General features: G+C 46.5%; 11 protein-coding genes across 11 annotated transcripts; 6 read left to right on the plus strand and 5 right to left on the minus strand.

Moving 5' to 3' along the window:
• Nucleotides 1–84: 84 nt before the first annotated feature.
• Nucleotides 85–1,316, minus strand: IL334_004516 (uncharacterized protein; the record flags this gene model as incomplete). Its single annotated transcript, XM_062936233.1, has 2 exons — nucleotides 85–963; nucleotides 1,011–1,316. The coding sequence occupies 2 exons, from the start codon at nucleotides 1,314–1,316 to the stop codon at nucleotides 85–87; spliced, it is 1,185 nt and encodes a 394-aa protein (XP_062792284.1).
• Nucleotides 1,317–1,620: 304 nt separating this feature from the next.
• IL334_004517 (uncharacterized protein) lies at nucleotides 1,621–2,829 on the plus strand (the record flags this gene model as incomplete). Its single annotated transcript, XM_062936234.1, has 1 exon — nucleotides 1,621–2,829. One exon carries the CDS (start codon nucleotides 1,621–1,623, stop codon nucleotides 2,827–2,829), a length of 1,209 nt encoding a protein of 402 aa, XP_062792285.1.
• A 139-nt stretch (nucleotides 2,830–2,968) lies between these two features.
• On the minus strand, nucleotides 2,969–3,517 carry IL334_004518 (uncharacterized protein; the record flags this gene model as incomplete). The annotated part of the gene is made up of 3 exons (XM_062936235.1): nucleotides 2,969–3,049; nucleotides 3,142–3,377; nucleotides 3,451–3,517. The coding sequence occupies 3 exons, from the start codon at nucleotides 3,515–3,517 to the stop codon at nucleotides 2,969–2,971; spliced, it is 384 nt and encodes a 127-aa protein (XP_062792286.1).
• Nucleotides 3,518–4,282: 765 nt separating this feature from the next.
• IL334_004519 (uncharacterized protein) lies at nucleotides 4,283–5,652 on the plus strand (the record flags this gene model as incomplete). Its single annotated transcript, XM_062936236.1, has 7 exons — nucleotides 4,283–4,557; nucleotides 4,601–4,642; nucleotides 4,694–4,793; nucleotides 4,845–5,118; nucleotides 5,175–5,320; nucleotides 5,369–5,465; nucleotides 5,516–5,652. The coding sequence occupies 7 exons, from the start codon at nucleotides 4,283–4,285 to the stop codon at nucleotides 5,650–5,652; spliced, it is 1,071 nt and encodes a 356-aa protein (XP_062792287.1).
• A 79-nt stretch (nucleotides 5,653–5,731) lies between these two features.
• IL334_004520 (uncharacterized protein) lies at nucleotides 5,732–8,248 on the minus strand (the record flags this gene model as incomplete). The annotated part of the gene is made up of 20 exons (XM_062936237.1): nucleotides 5,732–5,958; nucleotides 6,011–6,128; nucleotides 6,187–6,248; nucleotides 6,309–6,551; nucleotides 6,608–6,670; nucleotides 6,724–6,858; nucleotides 6,917–6,953; nucleotides 7,006–7,040; nucleotides 7,094–7,143; nucleotides 7,189–7,251; nucleotides 7,303–7,364; nucleotides 7,423–7,434; nucleotides 7,489–7,525; nucleotides 7,581–7,599; nucleotides 7,657–7,674; nucleotides 7,723–7,784; nucleotides 7,839–7,916; nucleotides 7,972–7,997; nucleotides 8,054–8,064; nucleotides 8,125–8,248. 20 exons carry the CDS (start codon nucleotides 8,246–8,248, stop codon nucleotides 5,732–5,734), a joined length of 1,482 nt encoding a protein of 493 aa, XP_062792288.1.
• A 451-nt stretch (nucleotides 8,249–8,699) lies between these two features.
• On the plus strand, nucleotides 8,700–10,088 carry IL334_004521 (uncharacterized protein; the record flags this gene model as incomplete). Its single annotated transcript, XM_062936238.1, has 8 exons — nucleotides 8,700–8,785; nucleotides 8,845–9,096; nucleotides 9,147–9,245; nucleotides 9,297–9,399; nucleotides 9,460–9,485; nucleotides 9,638–9,698; nucleotides 9,751–9,898; nucleotides 9,955–10,088. The coding sequence occupies 8 exons, from the start codon at nucleotides 8,700–8,702 to the stop codon at nucleotides 10,086–10,088; spliced, it is 909 nt and encodes a 302-aa protein (XP_062792289.1).
• A 182-nt stretch (nucleotides 10,089–10,270) lies between these two features.
• IL334_004522 (uncharacterized protein) lies at nucleotides 10,271–10,893 on the minus strand (the record flags this gene model as incomplete). Its single annotated transcript, XM_062936239.1, has 6 exons — nucleotides 10,271–10,334; nucleotides 10,384–10,415; nucleotides 10,465–10,507; nucleotides 10,557–10,607; nucleotides 10,661–10,747; nucleotides 10,805–10,893. 6 exons carry the CDS (start codon nucleotides 10,891–10,893, stop codon nucleotides 10,271–10,273), a joined length of 366 nt encoding a protein of 121 aa, XP_062792290.1.
• Nucleotides 10,894–11,326: 433 nt separating this feature from the next.
• Nucleotides 11,327–13,991, plus strand: IL334_004523 (uncharacterized protein; the record flags this gene model as incomplete). Its single annotated transcript, XM_062936240.1, has 12 exons — nucleotides 11,327–11,412; nucleotides 11,459–11,784; nucleotides 11,836–12,066; nucleotides 12,116–12,222; nucleotides 12,279–12,443; nucleotides 12,505–12,778; nucleotides 12,845–13,052; nucleotides 13,102–13,223; nucleotides 13,274–13,400; nucleotides 13,455–13,476; nucleotides 13,530–13,750; nucleotides 13,805–13,991. 12 exons carry the CDS (start codon nucleotides 11,327–11,329, stop codon nucleotides 13,989–13,991), a joined length of 2,076 nt encoding a protein of 691 aa, XP_062792291.1.
• A 702-nt stretch (nucleotides 13,992–14,693) lies between these two features.
• Nucleotides 14,694–16,982, minus strand: IL334_004524 (uncharacterized protein; the record flags this gene model as incomplete). Its single annotated transcript, XM_062936241.1, has 7 exons — nucleotides 14,694–14,754; nucleotides 14,893–15,208; nucleotides 15,275–15,838; nucleotides 15,883–16,247; nucleotides 16,291–16,388; nucleotides 16,443–16,548; nucleotides 16,600–16,982. The coding sequence occupies 7 exons, from the start codon at nucleotides 16,980–16,982 to the stop codon at nucleotides 14,694–14,696; spliced, it is 1,893 nt and encodes a 630-aa protein (XP_062792292.1).
• Nucleotides 16,983–17,722: 740 nt separating this feature from the next.
• Nucleotides 17,723–23,816, plus strand: IL334_004525 (uncharacterized protein; the record flags this gene model as incomplete). The annotated part of the gene is made up of 19 exons (XM_062936242.1): nucleotides 17,723–18,358; nucleotides 18,455–19,150; nucleotides 19,204–19,455; nucleotides 19,497–19,736; nucleotides 19,787–20,116; nucleotides 20,166–20,294; nucleotides 20,342–20,520; nucleotides 20,568–20,795; nucleotides 20,890–21,021; nucleotides 21,067–21,332; nucleotides 21,545–21,669; nucleotides 21,804–21,822; nucleotides 21,872–21,974; nucleotides 22,024–22,295; nucleotides 22,341–23,029; nucleotides 23,076–23,108; nucleotides 23,165–23,621; nucleotides 23,670–23,728; nucleotides 23,781–23,816. The coding sequence occupies 19 exons, from the start codon at nucleotides 17,723–17,725 to the stop codon at nucleotides 23,814–23,816; spliced, it is 4,881 nt and encodes a 1,626-aa protein (XP_062792293.1).
• Nucleotides 23,817–24,310: 494 nt separating this feature from the next.
• Nucleotides 24,311–26,425, plus strand: IL334_004526 (uncharacterized protein; the record flags this gene model as incomplete). The annotated part of the gene is made up of 11 exons (XM_062936243.1): nucleotides 24,311–24,578; nucleotides 24,640–24,862; nucleotides 24,931–25,071; nucleotides 25,133–25,195; nucleotides 25,249–25,332; nucleotides 25,385–25,509; nucleotides 25,552–25,602; nucleotides 25,651–25,733; nucleotides 25,785–25,962; nucleotides 26,019–26,104; nucleotides 26,165–26,425. 11 exons carry the CDS (start codon nucleotides 24,311–24,313, stop codon nucleotides 26,423–26,425), a joined length of 1,563 nt encoding a protein of 520 aa, XP_062792294.1.
• Between the last annotated feature and the right edge of the window lie 795 nt (nucleotides 26,426–27,220).

The following is a 27,220-nucleotide window of genomic DNA, read 5'->3' on the forward strand; positions in this document are numbered from 1 at the left end:
AGCTACCACAGCTACGTGTACTGGTGAATACGACAAGATGGAGAGGGACATACACCGCGCAAACACTGACCGTTTGTACTCCCCTTATCCTGCAACATTCTCCACAACCGATTTTCCGTCCAGGCCGCTGATACCTTCTGCTCTCTTGACGTCCTTGTCAGGTCCACCGAAAAGGCCAATTACTGCGTCTATAGTGGTATTGCCACCAGAGAGGACCACTGCTATGTCCCATCCTGCCCCGCCCTCCGCCTGCTGTTGTTGATGGACCCATTTTCTAAACTCGTGATTGTACAAAACAACGGCTAGGGGAACAGCAGAGCTAGGCTCGATGAATACCTTCATTCTCTCAAAGACTAAACGCATCGCATTCTTAATCTGCTCTTCCGTGACACTGTAAATAGTCTTGAGGTTCTTCTTCTTGATTTCAGAACCACTTGTAAAGATCTTCCAGGGTAACTCTCCGACAGGTGTCCTGAGTCCATCAGCTATTGTAAGTGTCTTGACCGTTTCTATACGTCGAGGGGGAGCCGAATTGAGACCAATCTCTCCATCGTTCCCGCCTTGAAAAGAGGGTTCGCATCCAATAACCGCAATTTCAGGTTTATTCGAAAAAAAGATGGAGATTCCGGATAAAAGTCCTCCTCCCCCTAAAGGGGCTAACACTATCCGCAGTCCAGCCTTCTCATCTTGATTCGATGTTTCCGCTTCATATTGCTCCTGAAGTTCCAAGGCTGTAGTGCCTTGTCCTAACATAATGTCAGGGTGATCATATGGAGGAACGAGAATGGCTCCGGTCTCCTCAATAACTTCCATTACTACAGCTTCCCGTTCCGTACTTGTTGAACCGCTGAAACGAACATTCTTCGTATAACATTGTGTTCCAGCGATTTTCGACGGAGTTGAGATTGTTGGCATGACAATGTGAGCGGGTATTTGAAAGTGGGACGCCGCCAACGCGAGAGCCTGAGCATGATTGCCTGTGGAGTGTCAGAAAGGGTAAGAGGGAGAACTAGCTTACCGGAAGAATGTGTGACCACACCTCTCCTTCGAACTTCCTCTAATCCTAGTACTTCTATCAGATGAATGACAGCATAGAATGCCCCCCTGGCTTTGAAAGCTCCTATGCGCTGATAATTCTCACATTTGAAGTAAATATTAAACTTGGGGGATTGATCAGTGTCGGGTGAGAACGATGCCATTCGGTCGATCGTCTTATTGGTCAGAAGGGGAGTCTTGTGAAGGTATCTGTGGATTTTACTGTACGCATGGCGTATGGAGTCCGGCTCAAGCGGCAGAGTAGTAGATACATCTGCCATACTGAGTTCAACCGTCACTGTATGAGTCAATGAATATGCGAGACGATGTTATCTGAATGATCAGAATTTGTGATTATCACTGGCCCTCCACGTCCATGTCTGACGCGGAAAGAGTGGTCTTCGGGTGCAATTGGATCTCGGCCGGATCTTCCGACAAGCGGTCTCGGTTAAATGAGTCGATATCTGATCAAAACACGGGATACTCATGTAAGTAGGTAAATTTTGGTAATCAAATACAGTTGTCTTTTGAGAACAAGTTCCAAACGCTGAGCCACTCACTATAGGTTCCGATTACACTGACTCAATGGAACTTCCTGTCTTCAATCACCCGCCGTCAGACCGGATCATTGTCGTCGGCGCAGGCATAGTCGGGTCATGTCTCGCATCCTTCCTGTCCAAATCCCTAGGTTCTCGGATCATCCTAATTGATAGGGATATACGCGGACTGCCAGGATCAACAGGTCATGCGCCGGGTTTCGTTGGGCAGTACAACGAAATACCATCTCTCACAGAACTTGCCAAACGATCAGTCTCGTATTATACCTCTCAAGGTGAAATGGGGTTCCAAAACGTTGGGGGTCTGGAAATCGGAGACGGATTGGCAAAAAGAGCTGAAGCGGCACATTCTGCTGGATTAGAGAGTAGGCTGCTGAATAGACAACAGGTATTGGATTTGGCTTCAATATTCGTAAGGGAAGAATACTTGGCGAAAGAAGGAAATGCGGGATTGTTTTTCCCCGCTGATGGAACAGCGAATGCTAAGATCGTAACCCATACGGAGCAAGATAAAGCGAAAGCCAATGGCGCTATTTTTATTAATGCTGACGTGACTAGTTATGATCAAGGCGTCAACGGCTGGTCAATCAAGACGCCTTTAGGTCTCATAGAGGCGCAGAAAGTGGTCTTTTGCACTGGGATTTGGGCATCGCAGCTGCTCCCTCGCCTCGAACATTCTGTTGTGACTGTTTCACACCCATACTCCTATTCGACTCCCCACGAGGCACGGCCCACCCAATCTCCGTTTATACGATGGCCGCAAAAACACGTCTACGCGAGGGATCACGGTCTTGAGGATGGCTTAGGGTCCTACGCGCATGCGCCCATCAAAGTACCGAAGGAAAACCATGGAGATACAGCATATGGGTCTTGGGAAGACAGCTTCAACGATGTTTTGTCGGACGGATATGCACTACTACCACAGAATATTGCGGAGAAGTTCGATGAAGGCAGGAAATTCAATGGATTGTTTTCAGTAACACCGGATGGATTGCCGTTAGTTGGTGAAGTGAAAGCAGGGTCATATTGTGCCGTTGGCGTTTGGGTAACACACGCTGCGGGAAGTGCAAGACTGCTGGCAGATATGATTTTGGGTGTATCCAAGGAGCAAGACGCTTACCTCAGGAAGGATCTTGATCCCAGGAGATTTGAGGGGGTAGAAGGCGTCGAAGATAAAGCTATCCTAGAAAAGAGGTCATTGGCAAAATATAACGATATTTACAATAATGAGGCATGATTAGTCATAAGAGGATTGCAATAGATGTTATGTCTAATGGGCGGAAGTCTGACTATAAAACATGCATACTGATGTCAATACAATGGTCCTTCACACAATCTTCCCCCTTTGAGAGTTGTACAACTGAGTTGATTACTCCTTACTCGCAAGTAGTAATCTCGTAATCGACAGTTTTGTTGCCTTGTCCGGCAATCTTAGGTTTGAAGTCAACGTAAACGAGCTTTACCACGATGCTTGCGTCAGCGTTGCGAATTCTCGCCACCGAGTTTATAGAGCAGTATTGAAACTTGTGAAATCGCTTGAAACACTTACCTCGTTCTTCTTAGAAGTGAATTCTCCATCAGTATCTCTGTAAAAGACAATCTCATCACTGCCCGCGTCTTTGACCTCTACGGTAGTATGGGAAAGAGTGCCATCAGTCGACCACTTGATGTTGTAACAGGTGGATTTGGTGACTGGGAAGGGCTTTGAACACCGTTGGTTCTTGTCGGCATCGATACATTTCTCGACGGCAAAATCCTTGATGGATCCGGAAGAGACTACGCTCACTACGGAACAAGCCATAAGCGTTGAGGTGATGCCAGAAAGCCAAGAGGTGGCAAGATCGGACGGAAGACTCACTTTCAGTGACTGCACCGGTGAGGGCAAGACCAGCTGCGAGGATACTTTGGAGGTTGGGAATATACATCTTGTTTGAATTGAGGCTGGTGATAGTTGAAAGAAGTAATGAACTATGGAGTTGAGGAATGAGGTTTATATATATAAACACATGACGATATGACCATGGTTACTACCACCTTCGTGTATGATCCGATCGTGAGACACGTTTCTTACTATATGATATTACTTAATGTAGTAATACTGTCACTATATCCGGGGTTAGCAGGTGACGCTCTGGGCAATGATGTCATGGCATGAAACTGCATTTTAACTACAAAAAACCAGGCAGACATCAATACTAATGTATATTGCCTTATTAGTGGTACTGCTATGCTCTTCTACGTATCTCCCATACATCAAGCAGCTCCCCACGTTGAATGCGACTTTTACAGAGATTCTGCAAAGGTCATCGGAAGATCAGTTCCAGTCGCCAAACATCTAGGGCGTCGAGTAGTGCCAGGAATAAATCGGTACTGTGGAAGGAAACCTGCGTCAGCTATGATTTATTGAGGGCCTAACTTATACATTTATCAGGATGTGGAACTGCTTGGGGTGACCCTTCGTCTATATGTTGTTGGGAAGGAAGTATAGCCATGAGTCGGCGTGAAAGAGTACGCCTGTTCTCAGGTCGCCTGCGAAATTGCTCAAATGAGGACTCGGCAGTCACGGTAAAAATAGCTCTTACTCACAACAATCGGTTTATGAGTACTGGGTAGATCACGGTTGCTCGACAATATATAAAAATACCGGTGTGGGTCTGCTTTATCTGTACGTGAAAGCGCACCAACCGAAAATGCTACAAGCATATATCTTTCTCGCCTATACGATCACCGTCGTTGCGGCTGACTACACCGACAGTTCGGCTGATCTTGACTCTTGCATCAGCTCAAGTCCTGAAACTTACAATTTACCACTACATGTAGCATCAGTGTTTATCTTGCTAGTCGCGTCTGGCTTTGGAGTTGTCCTACCTGTTGTGATGGGTTCCGTGTCTAGTGGAAATGCGTTCTTCCATAAAGCGTTCTTCGTTCTGAAATACTTTGGAACGGGTATAATCATTAGTTTAGCGTAAGTCATTCAGCCGATTGCTATAGGTTGACAATGTTTTCAGATTCTGCCATCTTTTGCAAGACTCTTTTGAGACGTTTTCAAAGTGAGTCGGTACAATATATCCATACCATCATCAATTGATGTGGATTCACAGTGAATGCATTGGCGAAATGGCATACGAGCCTACTGCGCCAGCCATCGCTATGGGATCTATGCTTCTAATATGGCTAGTAGACTACTTTGGTGCTCGCTGGGTATGTATTGCTTCAGAGTGATGGGCAACGACTGATTTAATCTATGACAAGGCTGCTCGGCGAAAGTCTCCAGACGTCGTACCGGATGGATCAGCGAAAATCGACACCCAAACTCCTCTGGAGTCATCCCCCAATAGCGATACCAAGCCCATATTTCAGGACCTCTGCTGCGAAACCGGATGTCGACCTCTGCAAGACCTAGACCCTGCCTCACAAAGGGCTCATTGGGACGTTCAGTTATTGGAAGGTGGAATCGTGTTTCACTCGATCATGATTGGCGTAGCCTTGGGCGCGCAAAGTGACGGGTTTTCGGTCACTTTTGCCGGTAATTTATTTCTAAATATCGTTCCGTGCGCTCGATTATCTGATGACCTTGTGTAGCGCTTGTGTTCCACCAACTATTCGAGGGCTTAGGTCTAGGGGCACGAATAGGAGCCTTGGTGTGGGTTGGTAAGAAAGGTGCTTCAGTCACGAAATGGGTCATGTGTGGGGCTTATACCATCATCACCCCTGTTGGTATTGCAATAGTGAGTCCGGGCTCGACGAGGTTTGGATCGGAGACTGATGATAACCAGGGTATTGGGGCTCATGAGTCATTCAATGAGAACGGCCGAGCAGAGCTGCTAGCAATTGGTACTCTCAACTCCATATCTGCAGGTATCCTCTTATATAGTGAGACGCTGTGCCATTCATACATCGATATCGTGCTAACTCTCTCGAAGGCGCATTGTGTCAGTTGCTATACGCTGAATGGGTGGTCGGCGACATGAGAAACACGTCAAACGCTAGGGTCGCATCCGCTTTGACTGCCTTAGGTCTCGGCATATTCGCAATGTCATTGATCGGAAAGTGGACGTGAATGTCAACATGCATAGAGTGACATGACGATAGAATGGCATTCTTGTAATCACCACCTGCGCACAACATATCGTTCAGTCTTAGCGGGTCGAACCAGCCGAGAGGCGGTTCACGGCCTCCTCTACACCTTGCGTCTTCTCTTCCTCATCCCTACCAGTCTCAGGGCTACTACCAGAGCGGATTCTGTCGTGAGATTTTGGCACGTTTTGATATGGAAGGCCATACCGTCTGACCAACAGTGCCATGATGGTACAACCTGTGATGGCTATAGCGTAGAACCCGGCTCCCATCTGATACCCAACTTTGTCTGCGAGAACTCATTAGCTGACTTCCGATGGCTGTTCTTTGAGCTTGCTTACAATGAGGCGCTTGCGAAGCGGGATACATGATGAACGGGAATCCCGATATCCAAGCGTAACCGATACCATTGGCAAGACCAATCACGAGAGTTCGCACCTCGGCATCCGCGCTACAAAGCTAGGATCGAGTGGATTGTCAGGCATGGGTCAAACATAACAGTGTCAAAGGTACTGACCTCGGAAAACCACGTGAGTAGGAGAGCGCCAGAGCCAACAGCACAGTAAATGAGCATGTATCCTATACTTACCATCAGTAACGATATATATGTGGAAGCAAGTTGGGCATTACATCACGTACCGGCGATCTGTCCATTGAAACCTATATCCCAGACGGACAAGAGTATATGACCCAACATTCCAATGCCAGCGACGATCCAGATCATGGCTACTCGGGCTTGGAAGTAATCAGAGAGTGCAGCAGATACAATGGTGGCTACAATTTGTAGAGCCTGACCTCCAGTAGGGATGAGATTGACTTGATATACTGAAAATTTGTGTCCAGAAGGATTACTCTTTAGGTACAGGTTGAAATACGAAATGGCTGGGTGAAATTTCATTAGCATTGGCTGCATTTGCAGACGAAGATGGGGTGTTCACCTTGACCGGCAAGTATGCAAGGAGGGTAGCAAAGCATGATTAACCAAGCTGGGTATTCCTTGACTGTATCGTAGTTAGCAGACTTCGTGGATCAAGCATAGCCATAACCAACTTACAAACAGCGATGACCTTGCCAATTGTGAGTGTGCCTTTTGGCGCTCGACCGATCTCCTTCATCCGTTCCTCAGCCTCTTCCAGGTGATGCGGCTTGAGCCAGATCGCTCGAGATGTTTTGGGAGTATCAGGGATGACTATTGTTAGTCATTGGTTAGTGTCTGGCTCAGATCCCCAAGTGAGACTGAGACTTACGCCAGAATCCTGTGATTGCAATAGGAAGGGAGATAATCTGGAGACATGGTTAGGCCCATCAATTATTCAGACGGCCCAATTCTACTCACTCCGTCGATGATGAAAAGCCATCTCCATCTGGATACTGTAGGATAGGTAGTGAGACTAGATTTCAAACGATTTCTGATTATAGCTCACGACCATGACTGCCATTCAATCCTTTGTAGATGGCTGCTTGAAGATAACCACTGTAAAATCAGCGCTGTTGTCATATTGACCGAACTCACGAGAACATAGATCCAGCCGCACTGGACGCTTGAAGAAACGCCACTCGTTTGGCAAGCTCTGCAGGCGTGCTAGAGGGAAGAATCAGGTCCGCAATTATAACAAAAGTCCATAACACTCACTACCAAGACGCGAGTACGCTAACAAAACCTGGATATGCGATCGATTCGAAGAGACCAATCAGCTGAAATACCAGGTATCAGCAAGTTTCGCATCACATCCAATGTGACAGGATCACGTACAAATCGCATACCCTATTCGCCAAGATTGGTCAGTACATATCGAGCAACCGAAACGAAGTCACTTACAAAAATGAGCTGGACATTCTTGGCAGCCGCATTGATCCTGAGAAACGCGTTAGTCTTTTCCTTACCACATCCGATAGCCACTAGTGACTCACATGATCAGGATACTCCAAGCTGAAAACGATCAGGTATCAGTGATTTTAGGTGTTACGGCTAATCGGAATGACATACTGATTTCAAAGATAGGCACTACGATAGCGTCGTAAGCGTATGTCTTGTTTAATTGGAATGACTTACCAATAACACTAGGACGAAAACGCGCTGTGAGAAACTGACTGGGTATTGTACCGATCGTATAGCTACGGGTCGCTGTTAGGCTTTAACTGTCCCTGCGAGAGGTCCTGATCACTCACCCAATCGAGAAGAATGTCCCAACCCAATTGTACTGGTTGCCATGGAAATGAAGTTCTTCTTTCATACCAGATACGTATCTGTCATGCCATGTTAGTGTATGCTAATTGATTATACAACGATTCGAGCACTGACGCGTTACTATGTGCTTGTTGGTCAATCTATATTCCGGGTCAGTTGACATTCTAGCTCTCGATAGAACGGGATGCGTACACACATATTTCATACCTGCATGAATACCATTAGTAATCGTTTTCGTAGCTCAGTCTCAACGTTTTGCATACTTACAGTAAGAAACACAGACATATGTCATTAGGAAGAAATCCAATCTTCGGACCAATGCGGTTCTGGCAACTTTATGCTCATCGCGATCTGCAGTTGACACGTTCCTGTTTCTTGAGAAGAATCGCATTGTTGTGACGGTCCAAAACAGTGGGAAAACCGGGGGAGCATATTGCACTTGTCACCGCTACACCTACGTTTATATATGGTATCAGTTTGTTACATCCTGATAGACGAAGATGATCGTCAAATTTAATGACAGGATTGACAGATCACGTCAATTGTAGAAAATTGACAAAAAAACGGGGATAAGAACGGGCGAATGGTTCTCGGGGTTCACCGTACATGAGATCAAGCACGTCACTCTCATTGTCGGGTTTTAGGTTGTTTCATCCGAAATATGTTGCGCCATTCGGAATTTTCTCATCCGTAAAAGAGATTTCACTGAATGACGAGCTTGAGCATGAATTAACATTTGCGGTACCACCGAGATCGCACGATATATCTTAGTCCCGCAAGATCAAGATGATTAGGTGCTCGTCAGAATTTTACCCAAGCTGCGACAATCTCATTTTCCCATCATGACAGTAATAGCAGCACCGCAAGAGCTGGACGAGCCTCTGTACCCGGCGTATATGCCAACTTTGACCAACGAGATTTTCCCAGAGTACGAAATATATCCTATGCTCCTATTCAGTCTCATTTGCTTGTAGCTGATCATAACAGGCATGAACCATTCGAGCACGACGATCCTGCTTCGAGGGCGGACCCGACTTTTCCGAATCTACTTGGCTCTAAGGCTGTAGCCAAGCCAGTAACCCCTTTGTTCGGATCAGAAATCTGCGGTATTCAGTTGACAGAACTGTCGCCAGAAGGTTTAGACGAGCTTGGCCTACTAGTGGCTCAGAGAGGTTTCGCCGTTTTCCGAAATCAAAATTGGAAAGATTCCGGATTTAAGAAACAGCTGGACATCGCCCGGTAAGGTTTCTTACAGTTGAAGAATTGTCTCGCTGACGGTCATGAGACAGCCATTTTGGACCACTTCACAAACATCCTGTTCAGCCCAGACCTGCCACTGAGACAGAGATCTCAGTGATATATCAGTCTGCAGCAGAGGTTCGAAGGATGTAGGTCGGTCCCATGAGTGTTGATTGGGAACTGACAAATTCTTTTCAAAGCAACTATTGGGGAAATCGCGTCTCAGGTGTGAATTGGCATGCCGATCAGACTTACGAGAGACAACCACCTGCGGTAACTTTCTTTGGTGTGTTGGAGAATCAAGTGAGCTCAGACCGCCCATTGATGGCCTAGCACTTGATGACTGATGTTTGGCAATTACAGGGATGGTGTGGAGGTGATACGATAATGTCAGATTCAGTTCAAGCGTTCAGTCATCTATCACCTGTCATGCAGAATCTGCTTGTTGACCTGAGAGCTATCCACTCAAGTAACGCTTTATCACTGAAGGCCAAAAAAGAGTGAGCTATATTTGCATGACACGTTCGGCTGAGACAAATAGTGGAGATGCTCTCCGTCGAGAAGCGATTAACACATCTCATCCGCTTGTCACTCGACATCCAGTGAGTGTCATCTATCACTCTGTGCTGCCCTTATCTGACGCTGTCCGAATAGGTGACAGGAGACGAAGTGCTATTTGTCAACGAGGTATTCACAACTTCCATCGAAGGTATGAAGGTCGAGGAATCAGACAATCTGCTAAGATTTCTCTTTGCGTACATTGCTCGAGGCGCAGATTTTCAAGCTAGGGTCAAATGGGAAGGTGAGTAGCCAGCTTGAAGCAGGAAGCATAATCTGATAAATTCTTCTTGTCCGCAGAGGGTACGGTGATTCTATGGGATCAAAGACGAGCTCAGCACTCTGCAACACTGGATACACCTCATGACAGGCGACGACATATGATCAGGATCACCCCACTGGGGGGAAGACCCATCCCAGCCACTCGTAAATGATTTGTAGGGGGGCGCTCATTTTGTCATGGATGTATGCCGCGTGGTCGATCTTTCCGCTTTATGATGGACTGAAGATTGAGTGCATACTTAGCCACTGAAAAGAATCCATTGATTAGATCACGACAGTCAAGTTGCATGATATGGTACAGGTCATTAACAACATGTGCATTCATCTGCCGCATTCAAGAGTTTTCAGGTAGATCTGATTTACGTACATATCGCACATTGACGAGCATTTTCACACCCCTATTTTAGGATCAGTCAGATCCGACGAGAGCACACCGAACTGACTCACTCATTGGGGCATGAAGTGTATGGACCGTGAACCTATATGCATGGTGTCAGTCTCTGGTCTGACTAATACATCAACACCTACCATTCCAGGCGGTCGACAGCAATATGAACCGGCAGTGAACCATCTTTAACTTCGTCAGTACTAGTTCATCGTATCGATAGGACAAAACTCACTGCTTCAACGCTTTGTCGTAAATGGACCCAGAAAGGATATAAACCTCTTCCCTGAACACTCTTCTCAGTCTCGCATCGGTCTGACCGCGGGGTATGGGACGTACCAGAAGTCCTCATGAACCTGTGCAGGACCGAACTGTTCGTGACCTGGATCTCGCGAGACAATCTTGGTAATGTCACCGGTCTCAAAACTATAGCCAGCCAGTGTGAATTCAGTTCTTCATTCATCCCGTAAAGATCGAGCTTACTCGTGCGCTAGGATCTGTTGTGCGAAGCCTTGCTTCCTGTCCCATGGGAACTGATGAGTAGGCTTGAATTCGAGTTCCGGCTTTGGCATCGTATGTAGTCGTTGAATGACAGCTAGGAGCAATACGATGTTACCGCGAGTCAAGTGTTGATGTCTGCGAAATGCATGATCGAATCCTCAGACGACTTGTATGTCAAGCTAGCATTTTCCATATCGTGAGAACTCTCTCAGTCGAAACGGGCGAGAGAATTTTTCGGGATATGGCCAGATAGAGAACACGCAAGATGTTGTCACGCAATCCAGAATTGCGACATTCGGATCGGCTTTTATTTTCTCGGGGAATATGAGCTTCACAATTTCCAATTTGGATATCACTCTTATGCCCTCGAACGTTACCCTTCATAGACCAAGCGTAGATATAGAGACATATTTTACGGGTGAGAAGATGATGTGTGGAATAAACGTTCAATCATGCCAATGTCGCTGCTGTGGATACAGCTGGACTAGAGACAACTGATAGACAATGCCAGGAGAACAGGAAGATGATTCCAGGCGGCACAAGATCACTCGAATTAGACCTTTTCTATCCTGTACAGAATGTATAAGAAGGTATGTAGGTCCTTTGATTGTCCTCTCATTGCTGACAGCTTCGTAGAAAAGTGAAATGTGATAGAAACAAGCCTTGCGGAGCGTGTAAAAGCCGCTCAAAGCGTAAGGAATGCCTGTTCCCTGCCAGTCTCGATCAAACCTTTTCGCCGTCACGTCATGCCGAATTCTCCCAAATTCCTTCTCCTAAAATATCATCCAGAGTCAAAAGAAAGAGACAACGAAGCGAGCACGACTGGACTGAGCCGGAATCATCCATATCGTCCTCTCTTTCTCGCAATGGGAGGTCTTGGCAAGATCGGGGTAATCCCAGCGAAGATCGATCTGATGGAAGATATACTGAACATGCCGTCAAGGACATGGAGGATTATCTCAGTGAGGCAATGGTTCTGTAGGATGAAGATGCGGTATCTGACTATCTGATAGCTGCTGGAGCCATGTCTGCCAAATGGACGTTATCGTCTCAAAACAATGAAGGAGACAGTCAGTCCGTGCTCCCCCCTTCTGAGAGCGTGATCGAACGTCTCACGGCGCAGCAATGTATCTCGTCCCATCGTTCTCTTTATGACCAAGTGCTCAACTCATTGCCCAATCGCAAGGAAGCTTTACACTGTTTGGTAGCTAGGTACTTCTCGAACGTAGCTTGGCATTGGCATAGTGAGCTCGTGCTTCGAGAATATGCTGCTGTGAACTGACAAGTTTTCAGTTTTACACCGGCAATCATTCCTGGAAGAATATGAAGCTTTTGGAGTACTGCTCGATCGAGGTGAACTGCCCCAGGTGGACCCTCTGTGGATCGCTTGCCTGTTCGGTGTAGGTGGAACTTTATTTACCGTTCCTCCTTTCCTCTGATAATGTATCCATTACAGGTCTTGGCTCATGCTGCCAATTCATTTGACGAGGTTGATGAAGTTACAGGCATGTTCTTCCAAGCCATTGATCTGGCGGACTTACCTGATCAGTTTGCTAGAGCTGCGGGATCAGCTTTGGAGTGTGGAGACTGGCTGGGAAAGGCTCGCATACGTTCTATTCAAGTAAGCATTCCATTGTGATGTTCTTGGGCTTCTGCATGCTAACCACCGAACCCTCGTCAAGGCTTTGTCTTTACTCAGTACATACCTGATATTCAACGCTGCTCCAAGTGCTATCGAAAGGCTGGGACTGTATTGCATTTGTGCCATGAGAATGTGTCAAGAGCTAGGAATTCACCTGCTGTCCGATGACCCCACCAAAATGCCTCTACCTGATCCTGCATTCCCACAACGACCATCATTGCTAAAGCGAGAGATTTCACTCCGACTGTTCTATAACTGCTTGACACTGGATCTTCTGCAGCATCGGCACAGGCCGTTCATGGATCCTTCTGATGGTGGGTAGTCAAGCTTTTAATTTGTCTGTACGAAACAACACTTAAGCTGAGCCCACTATCATTTAGTCACTTGCGGTCTTCCGGGGAACTATGATGATGATCACCTCAGCTTTGATACAGAAGATGTGCCTCGGCCTGCACCATCGCTCACGGAATCAGCGATTGATATATTGAGGTATGAGTCCGCGAAAATGCAACGCGAATGGCTCGATGTCGTCCGAAGGGACAAGATACCAAGCGATGAGGTATTGTTGGACATCGATCAAAGGCTTGTGTACGCTAGGTCTTACCTCTTATACGTACGTAGGCTGACCTGTATACAGGCAAGTACACAATCGATATGCTCTTGGAGACATGCCTCCCGATGAGAACAGGCAGAAAACTTGGTCGAAGCTCATCTCCGTATACAATCTCCATGTGAGGCGAATGCGATTTCATCGTCCATGTGAGTAGTTCTCCTAGAATATCCTCGGTCAGCGGCTTACTTTGTCCCAGTCATTCGATCGCGCCAAAATTGCCCAACGCAAATATCACTCCGCAATGCTGTGGAGGATGCTGCAAAGGGCCTCATGATCGCTGCCACCGAGTTGTTCCGCCTTGGTGCTCCACTAGCTCGGGGCAGGTACGTTCGTGAGGTTGGTAATGTTTTACGTTGAAGTTGCTCATATATCATCAGCTTCTTCCTTTTACATCTTCAAGTGAGTACGCCAAGCTTGCTATCAACCCAACTTACTGACAGTCTTACTAACAGTCAGCCGTAGTCGTACTTGTACAGAGCTCTTGGTATACACCTGAATCGGCGAAAGAGCACCTGGAAGATGAACTAATTCGAAACGTACATCACATATTTCAACACTACGCACAATCTCTTCGAGTGCAGGTTCGGCGTGCGGCGCGGATAGGAGCGAGAACGATCAAACTCCTGATTGAGACTGTCGAAGATCGCCGGTCGTTTGCTGGATCCCACGAAAGGTGTGCCGAACTTCGATCTGATGAGAGTCGACACTGACTATGATCTTTGGGCAGCTTTATTCATGCTTTGAAGAGGATCGGTGACACTGTCAAAAGAGCAGAAAGGGCACAAGGTCCACCAGCACATTTAGACACTCAAGACTTGGCGCTAGTCCAGCGCTCGGTAGATACATCAATCCTGCTCCCTGATCCTGAGTTGGAAGCATGGATGTTCGCTTTTATGAGTGTCTGCGAGAGCTGAGCCTCTCAATGTTTATTCCGTACGGAGATATGCTTATACGCAGGACCTCCAGTGATTCACAGGCCTGGAACGGAATGTCTGAGAAGATGGAGTAGAGTGCCTAGATTCCAGTCGCAGTGTCATGTAGAAGGTATATCACCCCATAGAATAGAAGTGTTTGTATTGTATCTGCATGTATGTCGATGCCCAACAGTACTAATGACTGCAATGTATCGGCTGTGGGAAAAGGTCTCAATTGAACCTTCCGTTCGCGGAATCAGAATCTTGTAATTCAATGTCACAATGACTCGTCATAACAACAGCCACATGGGTTGCTTCAGGTGTGTGCCCATCCCGTGACTATGCACAAAATTTTAGTACTTGGCTTTAGGATCATTTTCGGCTTGCCCGCTGCAACAGATCCATCGAAAACTGTGATTGGCTTACGGATGTCGTTGTTCGTTATATTGATTCTGCATGGATGAGGATTAGTTGTGAATGCGTGAATATCCCTAGACCTTTGCCATGTCTTTGAGCTTATATCTGCGATCACATATAAACACACCCTGTATCTTTGTTATCTTTGAGATGATCCACTATATCCACGATGAAATCTACTGAATACCAAAATTATGAACATGAAATGCAATGGTTACGGTTGGTCGTTGTTTTTTTTGGTTTTTTTGGTTTTTAAAGCGCACATACTTATCATTCAAGTAGACCTCAATCGTATGTTTTCTGATAGGACCATTCTTGTCTGTCATCCGCTAGTAGTCGAGCATACCTGAATAGTTGACGTCAGTCATGATTTTGACCTAATGACAGTCTGGAAGACGAGATGCACAAGTAGAGTCCGTTGTCGGTTGAGGGAGGAGTGAGGAGTGAAAGAAGCAATATTCAGTTGGAATAACTCAAAACTCACTCTAACATCAATCTGAACATATACGCTTGCATGTCTTCCCATCTCCAATGTTCTTCACCAAACTTTTTACCTTGTTCTGCGATTTTTCGTGCTAGGTCGTCGTGTCCACCCACTCTACCATCTGGCGGCCCAGCAAAGAAGGACATTATGTCGTACAAGTCGGAATAATCAATCTTGCACGGAATATAGTGCACCCAAGGCGTCATCCAATCACTTAACCATTCTGGGTAAATTGTCGCTTTCACGACTACACTTCCAGACATTATGAGTCGGTGGAAACGAGATGACCAACCGTTACCGTCGATGTCGAATACGTCTGAAGTCGTGAATCAGCATCGTGGTTTATCGCAGATGGCTAAAAGTGTATATGATAGATACTCACATTTGTACTTGGCAGCCTCTTCTGGTCTGACCCTATCCTTGAATATGATCTCGTTTGCCATTTCGTCACATGTACCATCTTCCTTCTTGCATTGATGAGGGACACCTGTAAGTCCCACATCCATATATGCTTCGTTTAATTTGGATATACCCCAGGATTCTTTATCCCATTCCTTACCTCGTTTCACCCAAACATTCTTCAAACCTTCTTTCGCCTGCGTCATTAAAGCTAATCTTGGTCTATGCGATTGATGCCATGTATAGTCTTTTCGTTTCGAGTACGAATCACCTGTGGTCGAGCCTCTCCAGAACAGCTTGGATATTGTCTTCTCTTCCCACGGCACATATTTCTTCTGAGCGTCAGTCGAAGTGAAATTCTCATACGCTTCTAACGGTGTAGTCAACAGTTCTGGATTCCTGACAAATTTCGATAGTTGGAATATGGGTCGGAGGACCGTTTCCCTACAAAAGTCAAATGATAACGATCCGTGGGTTTTGAGTAAAGATGGATTATAGCAGTAATCGTATGTTTGGAGTGGATCGTATATGAATGAGGATTCTAGAGCTGGATTAGCAAATCAGTGGCACCGCCCATCGGTCTTGACTCACCCGTGGGTATCTCATCATCTATAGGTAGGTTATCTCGAATGGCGACCCCTATTTCCCATCCAGGACTTCCTTCCGGACAAGCCGATACCAATCCTTTGACAGGCTGTCTACCCTCTCGCTTTTCCAAGACCTTGAGATCCTGTTCACTGAGATATCTTCCTTCACGAATCGCATCAGACGCAGCTTGTTTTTGATCATCACCCAATATCCAAGATCCGAGATCGTGATCCGAGATCGTGAATGTTACTTCCCTAGAAAGGTACTGAGCGATGGGTTCAAGAAGCTGGAAGAGCAGCCGAGGTCGAGCAGAATGAGCTCTTTGACCATATATGGAAGACGGCCCATCAGGAGATAATGTTATCTGGCTGGTCACACGGGATCAGTTCTGGTCAACTGCAATGTACTCACGCAGCGTGTTGTGTTTCCGTCAGCGCGTTCACCCTCTCATTGAACATTTGAGGCGAAAGGGCGAAAAACGGTTCTATGTCTCTGAATATTTGATCATACTATTCATCAGCTCGAGAAACCATTGTCGCACTTACATCATCTACGATCTTCACCTGATTCCTTTTACAAAACTGCCACCATTGGTCGAAGCCTTTAGGCGGAGCTCTACCATATCTATGTCTATACTCTGTCACCGCTTGTGGAAGTGTTTTTGATTGTCTATTGGTAGTGAGCATCGATCCTGAATTCGCGTGAGTCGCGCAGACATACCTCTCTAACAGCTCCGTCCACCTCTTCTCACCTCTTTCCATGAGCTTGAAGATCGGATGCATCTCCATGATTTGCTTCAACATATTCTTATCTTTCTTCTTCAATCCACCTTGTTTCAATAAATGATGCACTCTCTCCCAGCCTCTCACATATCCGTCTTCGGTGTACTCCAGTCCCCGAGGCAAATCAGGATCCGTCTGAGATAACCATTGGTTCAAGGCTTTCTGATGACTCTTGACTTTATCCAAGGGTCCCCCCGTCTCCGAGTATTCATCAAAGTTCAAATCGTATTCAGGTCCAGATGAGAGGAAGAAGAAAGACACGAACAACAAGCCGACTATGACCAGAACCCCGGTAGATCTGGTCACCCTCAGCCTGGGCATGTTGGGTAATCTGACAAAGGGTATAAGTGGTATGAAGAAGGGGGTATGAAGTTCAAGTACATTGTTTATGTGATGAGGTGAATGAAATGCGCGAATGCACCATCTTACGCGATTTAGGTCCGATTACGTAATTACCGTCTGCTTTGGGGTGTATAACCAATCTCAAACCACCTTTGTGAAGTAGCACTTTGTGAAGTGTACACATTGTGCATATGTATATGAGAAGAAGAATCTGAAGCAATGCTCAAAAGAAGTGATCCCTCTTGTAACATGCATGGTGTGTTGATCGTGTGGAAGAAGGTGTATCTACCTTTTTGACTGCGCTTCTGCTTTACCCCTGGGTGAATAACCTAGCATGAATATTCCTAGATAACTTATAAATACTGGTTTATAGTCTTGGCTCTCTACTCTGGGACCCGGAACCAACCTGCCTCTCGTAAACAGTGGATATATGGTCAACAAAAGGCAAATTATAGATGACGCAAGTTGGGTGAATACCCCTGATTTTTGTTTGGTAAAACTGAAAAATAATAACACAACTCAACTCAAACCAAAAGAAGCGAGCCATTCATCTCTCTTTCGCGCACTCGTCATTTCGAAGCAACTCTTCTTCTTGTATTGCCATGATTCACGAGCATGCATGACAGAATATAGAGCAACATAGAAAGAACATCAAGTCAAGGGGAAATTATAATCACACATCACCACTTCCCGACACCTTTTGAAAAATACAGCAAGTCATGTCCGGCCCAGCAGGCTCAGGTGCCAACAAGACAGGCAATTTCTCCGGCATAGTATCTAATCTCGTCAAGAAGAAGAAAACAGAAGACGATAGAGACTCTGCTCTGAGTATCGACGGTACGACACCAAGTAAAGGATTGCCTAGCACGGGTCTGAAAAGGAATACAAAGGAATGGAAAGAGGCGCAGCATTCAAGGAAGAACAGGAGTGATAGTAGCGCTTCGTCTTCATCATCAATACCTGACGATGCTACCGGTAACGAAGATGGTCGTACTGAAGAAGAACGGATCAAAGGCCAAGAAGGTCCAGAAGGGAAAGGTCCAGGGAACCATGAAAGATTCATATCTAACGGTCACGCTATTACCGACTCACCTGAATCCTCACCGACTACAGAAAATCCACCTTCGGTCTCACAGCAGAATGGCGCACATAAAAAGGTGGACTCGTTGACAATAAATAGAGACAAATACGACATTGATCCAGAGGAAAAGGCAGAAAGAAGGGATTCGGAAAAAGCACGGAAAAGAACGGATGAGCTTGGAAGAAGACCTGACGCTATGGATGCGGTCAAAGAGGAGGAAGGACCAGGGCCAAGGAATGAGATCGTGCTAGACCCCAGGATATCGCATATGCATGTGAGTAAATCTCTCGCGTCCATCACCATCCCCTATGTACGATAGTTTAAAATTCTCGGTGCGCTTCTACGCCATACTCATTTATTCTCCTACCAGTATCATCAACGGCGTGAACCAACTGTCGAGGGCTTGAAGCTCGGACCTATCCTCCAAGTCACCGCAGACGGAGAAGGTGAATATCCTCCAGGGGAGACTCCACTCCCCTCTCGACAACACTCTTCATCTTCGCGGCCGATCTCACACGCTAGTAATGATATCGAATCGTATGAACGTGGAATAGGTGATACCCTGGAGGAGGGAACTTGGAGAAGCGCAATGAGTGAATCACGCTCACAATCTCACGGTCGACGCAAGCCCAATGCCAGATTCAGCAGCTTCAGAGAATCAGCTTACATTGATTCCGAAGAAAATGAAGGTGGTTCAGACAGTAATCAAGATGAAAATTCACCCACCAACGAGAATGCCCAAAAAAGATGGTCAATGTTAAGAAATCGAGTGTTACCCTCCAAGTCTACTACCTCAGGCTCAATTGGTCCTGGAAAAGTCTCAGCCTTGGCTCCGACAGTGATCGCGAGTCTACCAGTGACGACTGAACTATTTGCCGGCCAATTACCCGTGATGATCATGAAAACTTGGTTGGACAGGGATGAAGATGGTCACAAGGCTGTACCTGTACTCCTGGGAAATTTGAGATTTAGAGTGGGCGATAGTGTTGGCCTAAGACCTGGCGGGGAGACGGGAAAGGAGATGTTCAAGCTGGAATGCGAGTATGGTGATGGCGCCGTGAAATGGGTGAGTCATCGTGTGTGTAGTCGTACTGACGACATCAGGTGATCTATCGAGAGTTGCGAGATTTCTTATCCCTCCATGCGCACTATAAAGCAGCCAACTTTGGTACTTCCGTCGCCGGTCTCAGGGCATCTCGTAGAGTTGAAATTCCCGATTTCCCCAAAATGTCGATTCCCTACCTCAACAAAGTACGTGGACAAGGAAAAGGAGGAGACAAAGAGAAACAAAAGCCTGTTGGAAAAGCGGAATACGCGCAAGCTAGTAGAGATGCTTTACAGCGATACTTGGTGGACTTGATTAGAGCAGTTGTAAGTCATCTCCCTCACGTAACAACTAAAGCTTGGACCAGATTTTCCGACCAGAATCCAACCGATTATGTAAATTCTTCGAACTTTCCGCACTCACACTGCAACTGGCTCCAAGAGGTGGTTTCCAAGGCAAAGCTGGATTTCTGAAAATACCAGGATGGGATGCTAGCAGAAGAGCCAATCAACCTGGATTAGCACCGACAACCTGGGCGGCACATAGAAAACCCAAGTGGTTCATTGTTAGAGATTCATACTTTGTTGCCACGGATGGTCCCGAATCTGTGAGCAATCTCCCTGCTCTCCATCGTCTCTACTGACCTTGCCTTGTAAGACCGACTTTTACGATGTCTTCCTGATCGATTCAGACTTCAGCATCGAAAGACCCAAGCGATATTATCGAACTGGTATACACCTCTTGTCGAGTCATGGTCCTGCAAAACAGCTTAGAGATAAAGGGGACCTGATAGCTAACGCAGAAGGCGATAATCCAAATGACATCGATTTGGATAATCCTTTCAATCGAGAGCTCATTATTTCTTCTGGTGAGGGAAAGGGATCAAAGGGCCAATCGATGCACGATGAAGGTGAACACCATGCAAGTCAACATACCTTCACTATAAGCAACAGTCAAAGGAGAATGAAACTGGTAGCCAAGAATGCTGTAAGTCTTGGTATTCAGAATTGATCACCCCGCTTACCCTTTACCCCAGCGTCAAATGCATCAATTCATCGTGTCGATGGAACGTATCGCCGCACAGTGTATATGGACGGGTCGAAATCGATTTGATTCGTTCGCTCCCCTGAGAGTCAACGTTGCTGCTCAGTGGCTGGTAGACGGAGTGGGTAGTTTCCCTGGTGTAAAGTTTCTTACTGATCAAGAATATAGCGAGATTACTTCTGGAATCTGTCTCGAGCTATAAACATGGCAAAGGATAGAATCTATATTCATGACTGGTGGATCTCACCGGAGCTTTACCTGCGAAGGCCTGGAGATGAGAGGTACAGATTGGACAATCTGCTCAAGAGAAAGGCCGAAGATGGTGTCAAGATATTCATTATCATCTAGTGAGTCCTCTCTTTCAGCTAAAGCGCAAACTGATCGGCTATCGCAGTAACGAGGTCTCGGACAAGACGACCCCGGTCGACAGTCTATACACTAAGAAGACTCTGACTGGACTACACCCAAATGTCATGGTACAGAGATCTCCTTCGCACTTCCAAACGGGAACATTTTATTGGTCACACGTAAGTTATCCACAGGAAGGGGAAGAGCTGACATCGCAGCATGAAAAACTTTGTGTCATCGACGAAACTATTGCTTTCATGGGTGGATTGGATCTGTAAGTATGCTCAAGTATATTCAATGCTGATTCGTCGCAGCTGTTACGGTCGATGGGACACTTCACAGCATATCCTCACGGACGATGAGCACAGTGCTCCTGATGGACCCGATGGACCCGTGTGGAGAGGAAAGGACTACTCGAATGAGCGAGTCATGGAATATTCCAATCTGAACAAGCCTTTTGAAGACATGTTTGATAGGACGAGAGTGCCTCGTATGCCTTGGTAGGTTACTTCCCCTCATACGTAATACGAGCTGATGATCTGTAGGCATGATGTGGGTCTTCAAATCGTCGGTCAGCCCGCTCGAGATCTATGCAGACATTTCGTTCAAAGATGGAATCTGTTGATTCGAACCAAAAACCACAAGAGACAAATGCCTTTCTTACTTCCAGCAGCCGATTTCACTGAAAGGGAGCTGCAGGATTTGAAATTACAAGGTACTTGTGAAGTCCAGATCTGTAGGAGCGTAGGTCCTTGGAGCATGGGAACTTTGACGAAAATCGAACATAGTATACAAAATGCTTACGTCAAGTGTGAGTACATATATTCAGATGACGCTCACACTTAGCTATCGAATTATCCGAACACTTTGTCTACATTGAGAACCAATTTTTCATTACGTCCACTATTGTTGATGGTGTTCGGATCGAAAACCAGATTGGCGATGCTCTTGTAAACCGAATCATCCGCGCGCACAAGGAAGATACACCTTGGAAAGCTTGTATCGTGATCCCTCTCTTACCAGGCTATACGTATCCAATCGATTCAGGAGAAGCCAGTTCGGTCAGATTAATCTTAGAGTGTCAGAACAGGACGATCAGTAGAGGTACCAATTCCATCTTCTCGAGACTGAGGAAAGAAGGTATCGATGTAAGTCTTCAAATGATCCGACATTGCTGATGGTGACTCAGCCTGATGAATACATCACCTTTTTCTCCTTACGAGGGTGGGCCAAGTTCAAATCCGGAGTTCTCACCACCGAACAAGTATACATTCATGGAAAGACGATGATTGTAGATGACCGTGAGCAACTTTCCTTATCCCCGGGGACGTGCGGCTGACGTTCAACCAGGACTTGTGCTTTGTGGTTCCGCGAACATAAACGAAAGGAGTCAAAGAGGAGACAGAGATTCGGAACTCCTTGCGGTGGTGAGGGATACAGATATGATCGACGGGTAGGTGTATTTTATCCACTTCGTCGCCATTGCTGAAGCCCTCTCACAGTACTATGGCTGGACGCCCTTTCAAAGTCGGCCGCTTCGCTCACACCCTTCGAATCAGACTGATGCGTGAACACGTCGGCGTTGACGTTGATTCAATTGATGAGGATCAACTGATGTCTCGAGAGCCTGTTGCGGAAGCTGATGAAGTGGAAACTTGGGATCCAGATCATGAGCAAGACAGCGATGATGATCAGAGGTCGGGTATCACCAAAATCAAGGCTAGACCTGCAAGAGACAGATTGATGCAAACAGTTCATTCTGGACTTTCAAGTGGTAGGTTGATGCACCATGTGTTTATGCCACTGACAGTACTTCCAGTCACAAAGGGCATGAGTGAAAATGCTATTTCCAACGTCCGGAGAGCTGCCGACAAAGTCATTCATCCTATAGCTGCTGCCGTTGGTGGACAAACTATTGCTCATCATATTGTAGAGGACGGAGATCCTAGTGAAAGACAAGACTTCGATCCAAGTCAAGGGGAACAAACTGCTGGGTTCGCCAGTTCGATTGTACCCACCTTGGAAGAGAAGACGATCTTTGAAAGAAGACCGTCCGGTACGCACGCCAATGGGAAACCTCTTTTCGACGTCTTGGAGGAAAGTGAAGGAGGTGAAGGTGGTGAAGGACAAGATGTCGAAGAGGAAGCCAAAGTTCCAGAACGTGCAAAGAAGGATAATTTAATCGCGGAAGATTCTCCATCAGCTAAAAAAGCAGGTGCTCCTAGAATACAGAGTAAACCGGGAGAAGAAGAATTCTACGGTGCTCCGGCAAATGCGCACATGTCTGATTCAAAATTACCTACTCGGGACACAGGAAGATCAGGAGATAAAGAAGAGCCTCTGGCTATCAAAGCTAGAAAAACATTACGGAAACATCTCCACGCCAAGGTCCAGGTGTCCCCTTGGAATATGCCAACACCTACCCCGAAGATCAATCCGGATAGATTTCATGATCCACTAGATGAAAGGTTCTGGAAAGATATGTGGGTGGCAGTCGCGGTACATAATGTAAGTGAAACTCTTCTCCGGATGTCGCTAAATGTCATATGTGTAGACCGAGATTTTCCGAAAGGTATTCAGATGTATCGTGAGTCTGGTCTCCATACTATGAGAAAGGTGAATTACGCTTATTTTCAAATCCAGCCCGACGACCTAGTGACATCCTGGGCCCAGTACAAATCCTTTGCGAACCACGCTGAAAAGTTCAACAAGAGTCCCGCCGACGTCGCTGCTCCAGGTCACGATGAACCAATCAAGGTCACACATGAGGGACCTGGAACTCACGGCTCCGGTGGTGGAGGTAGCGGGGGAGGACAAGTCGGCGGAGGAGACGGTGGAGGCGCTGTTCCAGGAAAGGGTGCTGACACACGAGGTTCCGATGTGGTCAATGGGAAACCCAATGACCGTCACAAGCCGGATGGGAGATCCCATCCTGACGAACCTGCCTCTCCATCCGCGACGAGAACTTCTGTTTTAGATAGTCATGAACAGCAGAGCATGGGTGGTGGAGAGAAGAAGCCTAGTGCCCCTGATGAAGCTTGGTCCGAGTGGGAGAGGGATCAGATGGAAGAACTTCTAGGAGAAATAAGAGGACACCTAGGTGAGTAAGCTCTTCATCGGGATGATCAAATTAACTCTTATCGGGTAGTCATATACCCCACTCGTTTCATGGAAGCCGAAGATCTTGCGAATAACTTCCTTTTCAACGTAAGCAATCCTGCTCTCCGATGAACGAGAGCTGATCTAAAACCGATGACAGTCTGACAAAATATTACCACTCCCAATTTACGACTAATGATTTCCTAACGAGCTATCTCTGAATCTTGCATAAATCTCGCAACCAATTCGCAATGATACCATATTCTATAATCACGACGTTGTCGATCCCTCATGTTTACATGCATACAAGCATTTATCGTAAGCATCTCCACGCGATGATGAGCTATGACGCAAGGACGCGGACATGCCCGAGTGGCGCCATTTCCGTCTAAAATCACGACATCTTGATATGCTTTCTTTGCAGTGATGGGGCTTCAGATCAGCCAGTTCTACAAGGTTTAATACGTCTTGTCAGAATCTTTGACAGATCTCCAGCACTTTTGCGCTCTGGCCATGGCTATCCAGCCCATCATTTCATACGATGGCGCCATACCCGAAGTATTGAGATCCGAGATCCTCTGACTATTTCGCAAATGTTGATCAGCCCCAAGGGATCCATTTTCGACTTATAATCCCCTTATAAAGAATACGTTTGAGCTCATTGCACAGTGCTGACCGCAAAGCACCAAGATGAGCCATCCACAAGCGAAAGAAATAGCTCCTTCTTCAGCTCTAGTAGCTACGCTCAATCAGCCGGGACTGCCAAATGAAGTGCTGGCTCCTTCTGACACCTATGCTATCCCGCAAAAGACATGGAAGTCATACATTTGGTCCACACTGGACGCTCCCAAGGACGAAGCTCGATTTCTGACCAAGTTAGATGTCACTCTTATCAGTTCAGCCGCTTTAGGTGTTATGATTCGTTATCTTGATCAGGTCAACATTACAAATGCTTTCAGTGAGTCATGAGCTCTCTTTTCGATGGTTGTCCCCGCTGAATCTAGTTCTACCATCTTCAGACAGCGGTATGAAGGAAGACCTCGGATTATACGGAAACGAGCTGAATTTCGCAAACGCACTTTGGAGTGCTGCTTATGTATTTGGTCAAATCCCTTCCAACTTATTACTCACCCGAGTCAACGCAGCTAGATACATTGCTTTCTTGGAATTCGCATGGACAGCTTTCACTTTCGGTACAAGTGCCGTAAAAACAACCAACCAGCTCTACGCAGTACGATTCTTGCAAGTCACCATTGATGAAAGCAATTGAAGACGCCCAAATATGCTAACTCTTCGTCTTCTGTTTCCAGCGTCGGCCTCTTTGAGGCTGGTCATTTCCCTGCAGTCATGTATGTTTGCTCGAGTTACTACAAACCTCACGAACTAGCCAGAAGGAATTCCCTCATTCAAATCTTCGTTTCCGTCGGACCTCTCTTTTCGGGGTTCTTGATGTAAGTAGTTCCCTGGTTTTAGAATCCTATGCTGCATCAGTCTGCTGACGATATCATGCAGGGCTGCCGTGTATGAAGGTCTGGACGGGGTTCGAGGATGGCCCGGATGGAGGTGGATGTACATGTGAGCTGTCAAGCTTACCGCGTCAATGGATATGTATCTGACTCTTTGAGCAGTATCTGTGGAGCCATCTCTCTTCCTTGCGCCCTTTGGACTTTCTTTGCTATGCCTCAGCTTCCTGGTAGAGCCAAACCTAACTGGTAGGTGTTTTTTGCCCATGGATTGCTGTGCTGATATAAACTTGCGACTCAGGGTTTTCACTCAGGAAGACATCGACCTTGCGCGAGCACGAATGCCGACCGAGAAGAAACTCTTCACTGGGTTATTCAAGTGGAAGGACATCAAGCGTTGGCACAATTCATGGCATGTATACCTATGTGAGTATCGTAATATAGGCTTCATCCACTGACGATTTGTAGTCCCTGCATACTTTCTTTTCGCCGGTCAGATTGGACAAGCAGGTGGCTCTAGTGAGTGCTTTCACCAGCTACTCGACATACGCTAAGTGCTGTCTGCAGTGATTTTCTGGGTGAAAAGCTATAATGTAAAAGGAAAGACCCCAGTATTCTCCGTAGCCGAAATCAATATCATACCCTTGGGTGTAAGCATCTCACATTAGAGAGGTTGTATGTGGTAAGCTGATCCATCGTAGATCAACATCATCACTATTGTTGGAGCCCTTACTTCTTCTTGGATTTCCGATTCTTTACCTGGTTCTGCTCGTTGGCCATCTATGGTGTTCGCTGCTCTTGTCGGCGTTATCATACCTGCGGCTTTGGGGTCCACCCCCGTTCATCCACCAAACAGAGGCACTCGATGGGCTCTTTTCTGTAGGTGGAAGGAGTACATATGTGGACTGACGTGTTTTCAGACCTTACCTCGCTAGCCGGTACCGCTGCTGGCGTGACATGGACCTTTGTTAACGAAACCAGTCGACATGATCCGGAGAAGCGAGCTTACGTTAGCGCAATGGTGAGCCGAATGCCATTATAAGGAGTTCTACGCCCGCTAATCTGCTACACCGCTCCATAGATGAACGCTTTCGCTTACATATTCACCGCTTGGGTTCCCATTCTTACCTTTCCCACAAGTAAGCAGCCGTACGTCAACTCGGGTATGCTTGCCACTACTGGCTTCGCTGCTGCTGCTCTCGTCACAGCGTTAGCGATTGGCTACCTTGACAACCGGGATAAAAAGCGAGCGAGACTTCTTGGTAATCATGAAGACGAAAAACGGATCCGCGAATCAGATTCTACACCTGAAACTCCGCTTGATGAGAAAGTAGTGATTTGAGGCTATAACGCGCCTTGTGTAACCTTACCAGGCTCTCATAGTACGGTGTCCGCTAGTGGGATTTGCGTCTGCTATGAATTTGGTACATGCGTTAGCTTGAGGTCGCCTTCTGTTTGGACTAGAGGTACAGTTAGCACGATAAGGAGATGGAACGACGTCAAGGGTATGCTTTATCTACAGGATACAGGTCAGCGAAGTGTTCGAGCAGTGGATCAAGTCTACTAGGTATTTCCGGCATTCAATCTATTAGTTGTAAATATCTCTACCTGGGCCTGCAGGATCGATCACATCTAAAGATCCAGGTATGACAAGTCGGAAAGTCTTCATATCGTCAGTCTGAATGAACGTTGTCAAAGACCCTCATCTCGCAGTGGCGGGCGGTCATGTACTCCATACGCCAGCGCGACGTTATAGCTGAAAGCCGTTACAGGTACTTGACTTGCAGTCACAGATTCAGTCCCTCATGCTTTAGTCGAAGGCGTTTCCGTAGATCAGCATGGCTCTTTCTTACGTAGGAACATGACCAATTATCTTACAATCAGACGACGTGGTCACTGCATCGTACAAAATGTCAAGGATGACCTGGTTTAGCGTCTGCCAACAAGCCTAACGGGCATTCTATGAAATGGAAATATTGGAGATACACCAGGCTGGTGGAAATGATGCCTGATTTGTTCTGATTTGTCCACCTCCACTTTCCCAAATAAGATACGTCATTGTCGGATCTCATTGCCATGTATATCTCGATTACCACTGGGGTTCGCGAATGAAACGATTCACTTGTATGATGCTATC

The sequence above is a fragment of the Kwoniella shivajii genome, chromosome 6 (assembly GCF_035658355.1).
Source record: "Kwoniella shivajii chromosome 6, complete sequence".
In the NCBI taxonomy this organism is placed as follows: domain Eukaryota; kingdom Fungi; phylum Basidiomycota; class Tremellomycetes; order Tremellales; family Cryptococcaceae; genus Kwoniella; species Kwoniella shivajii.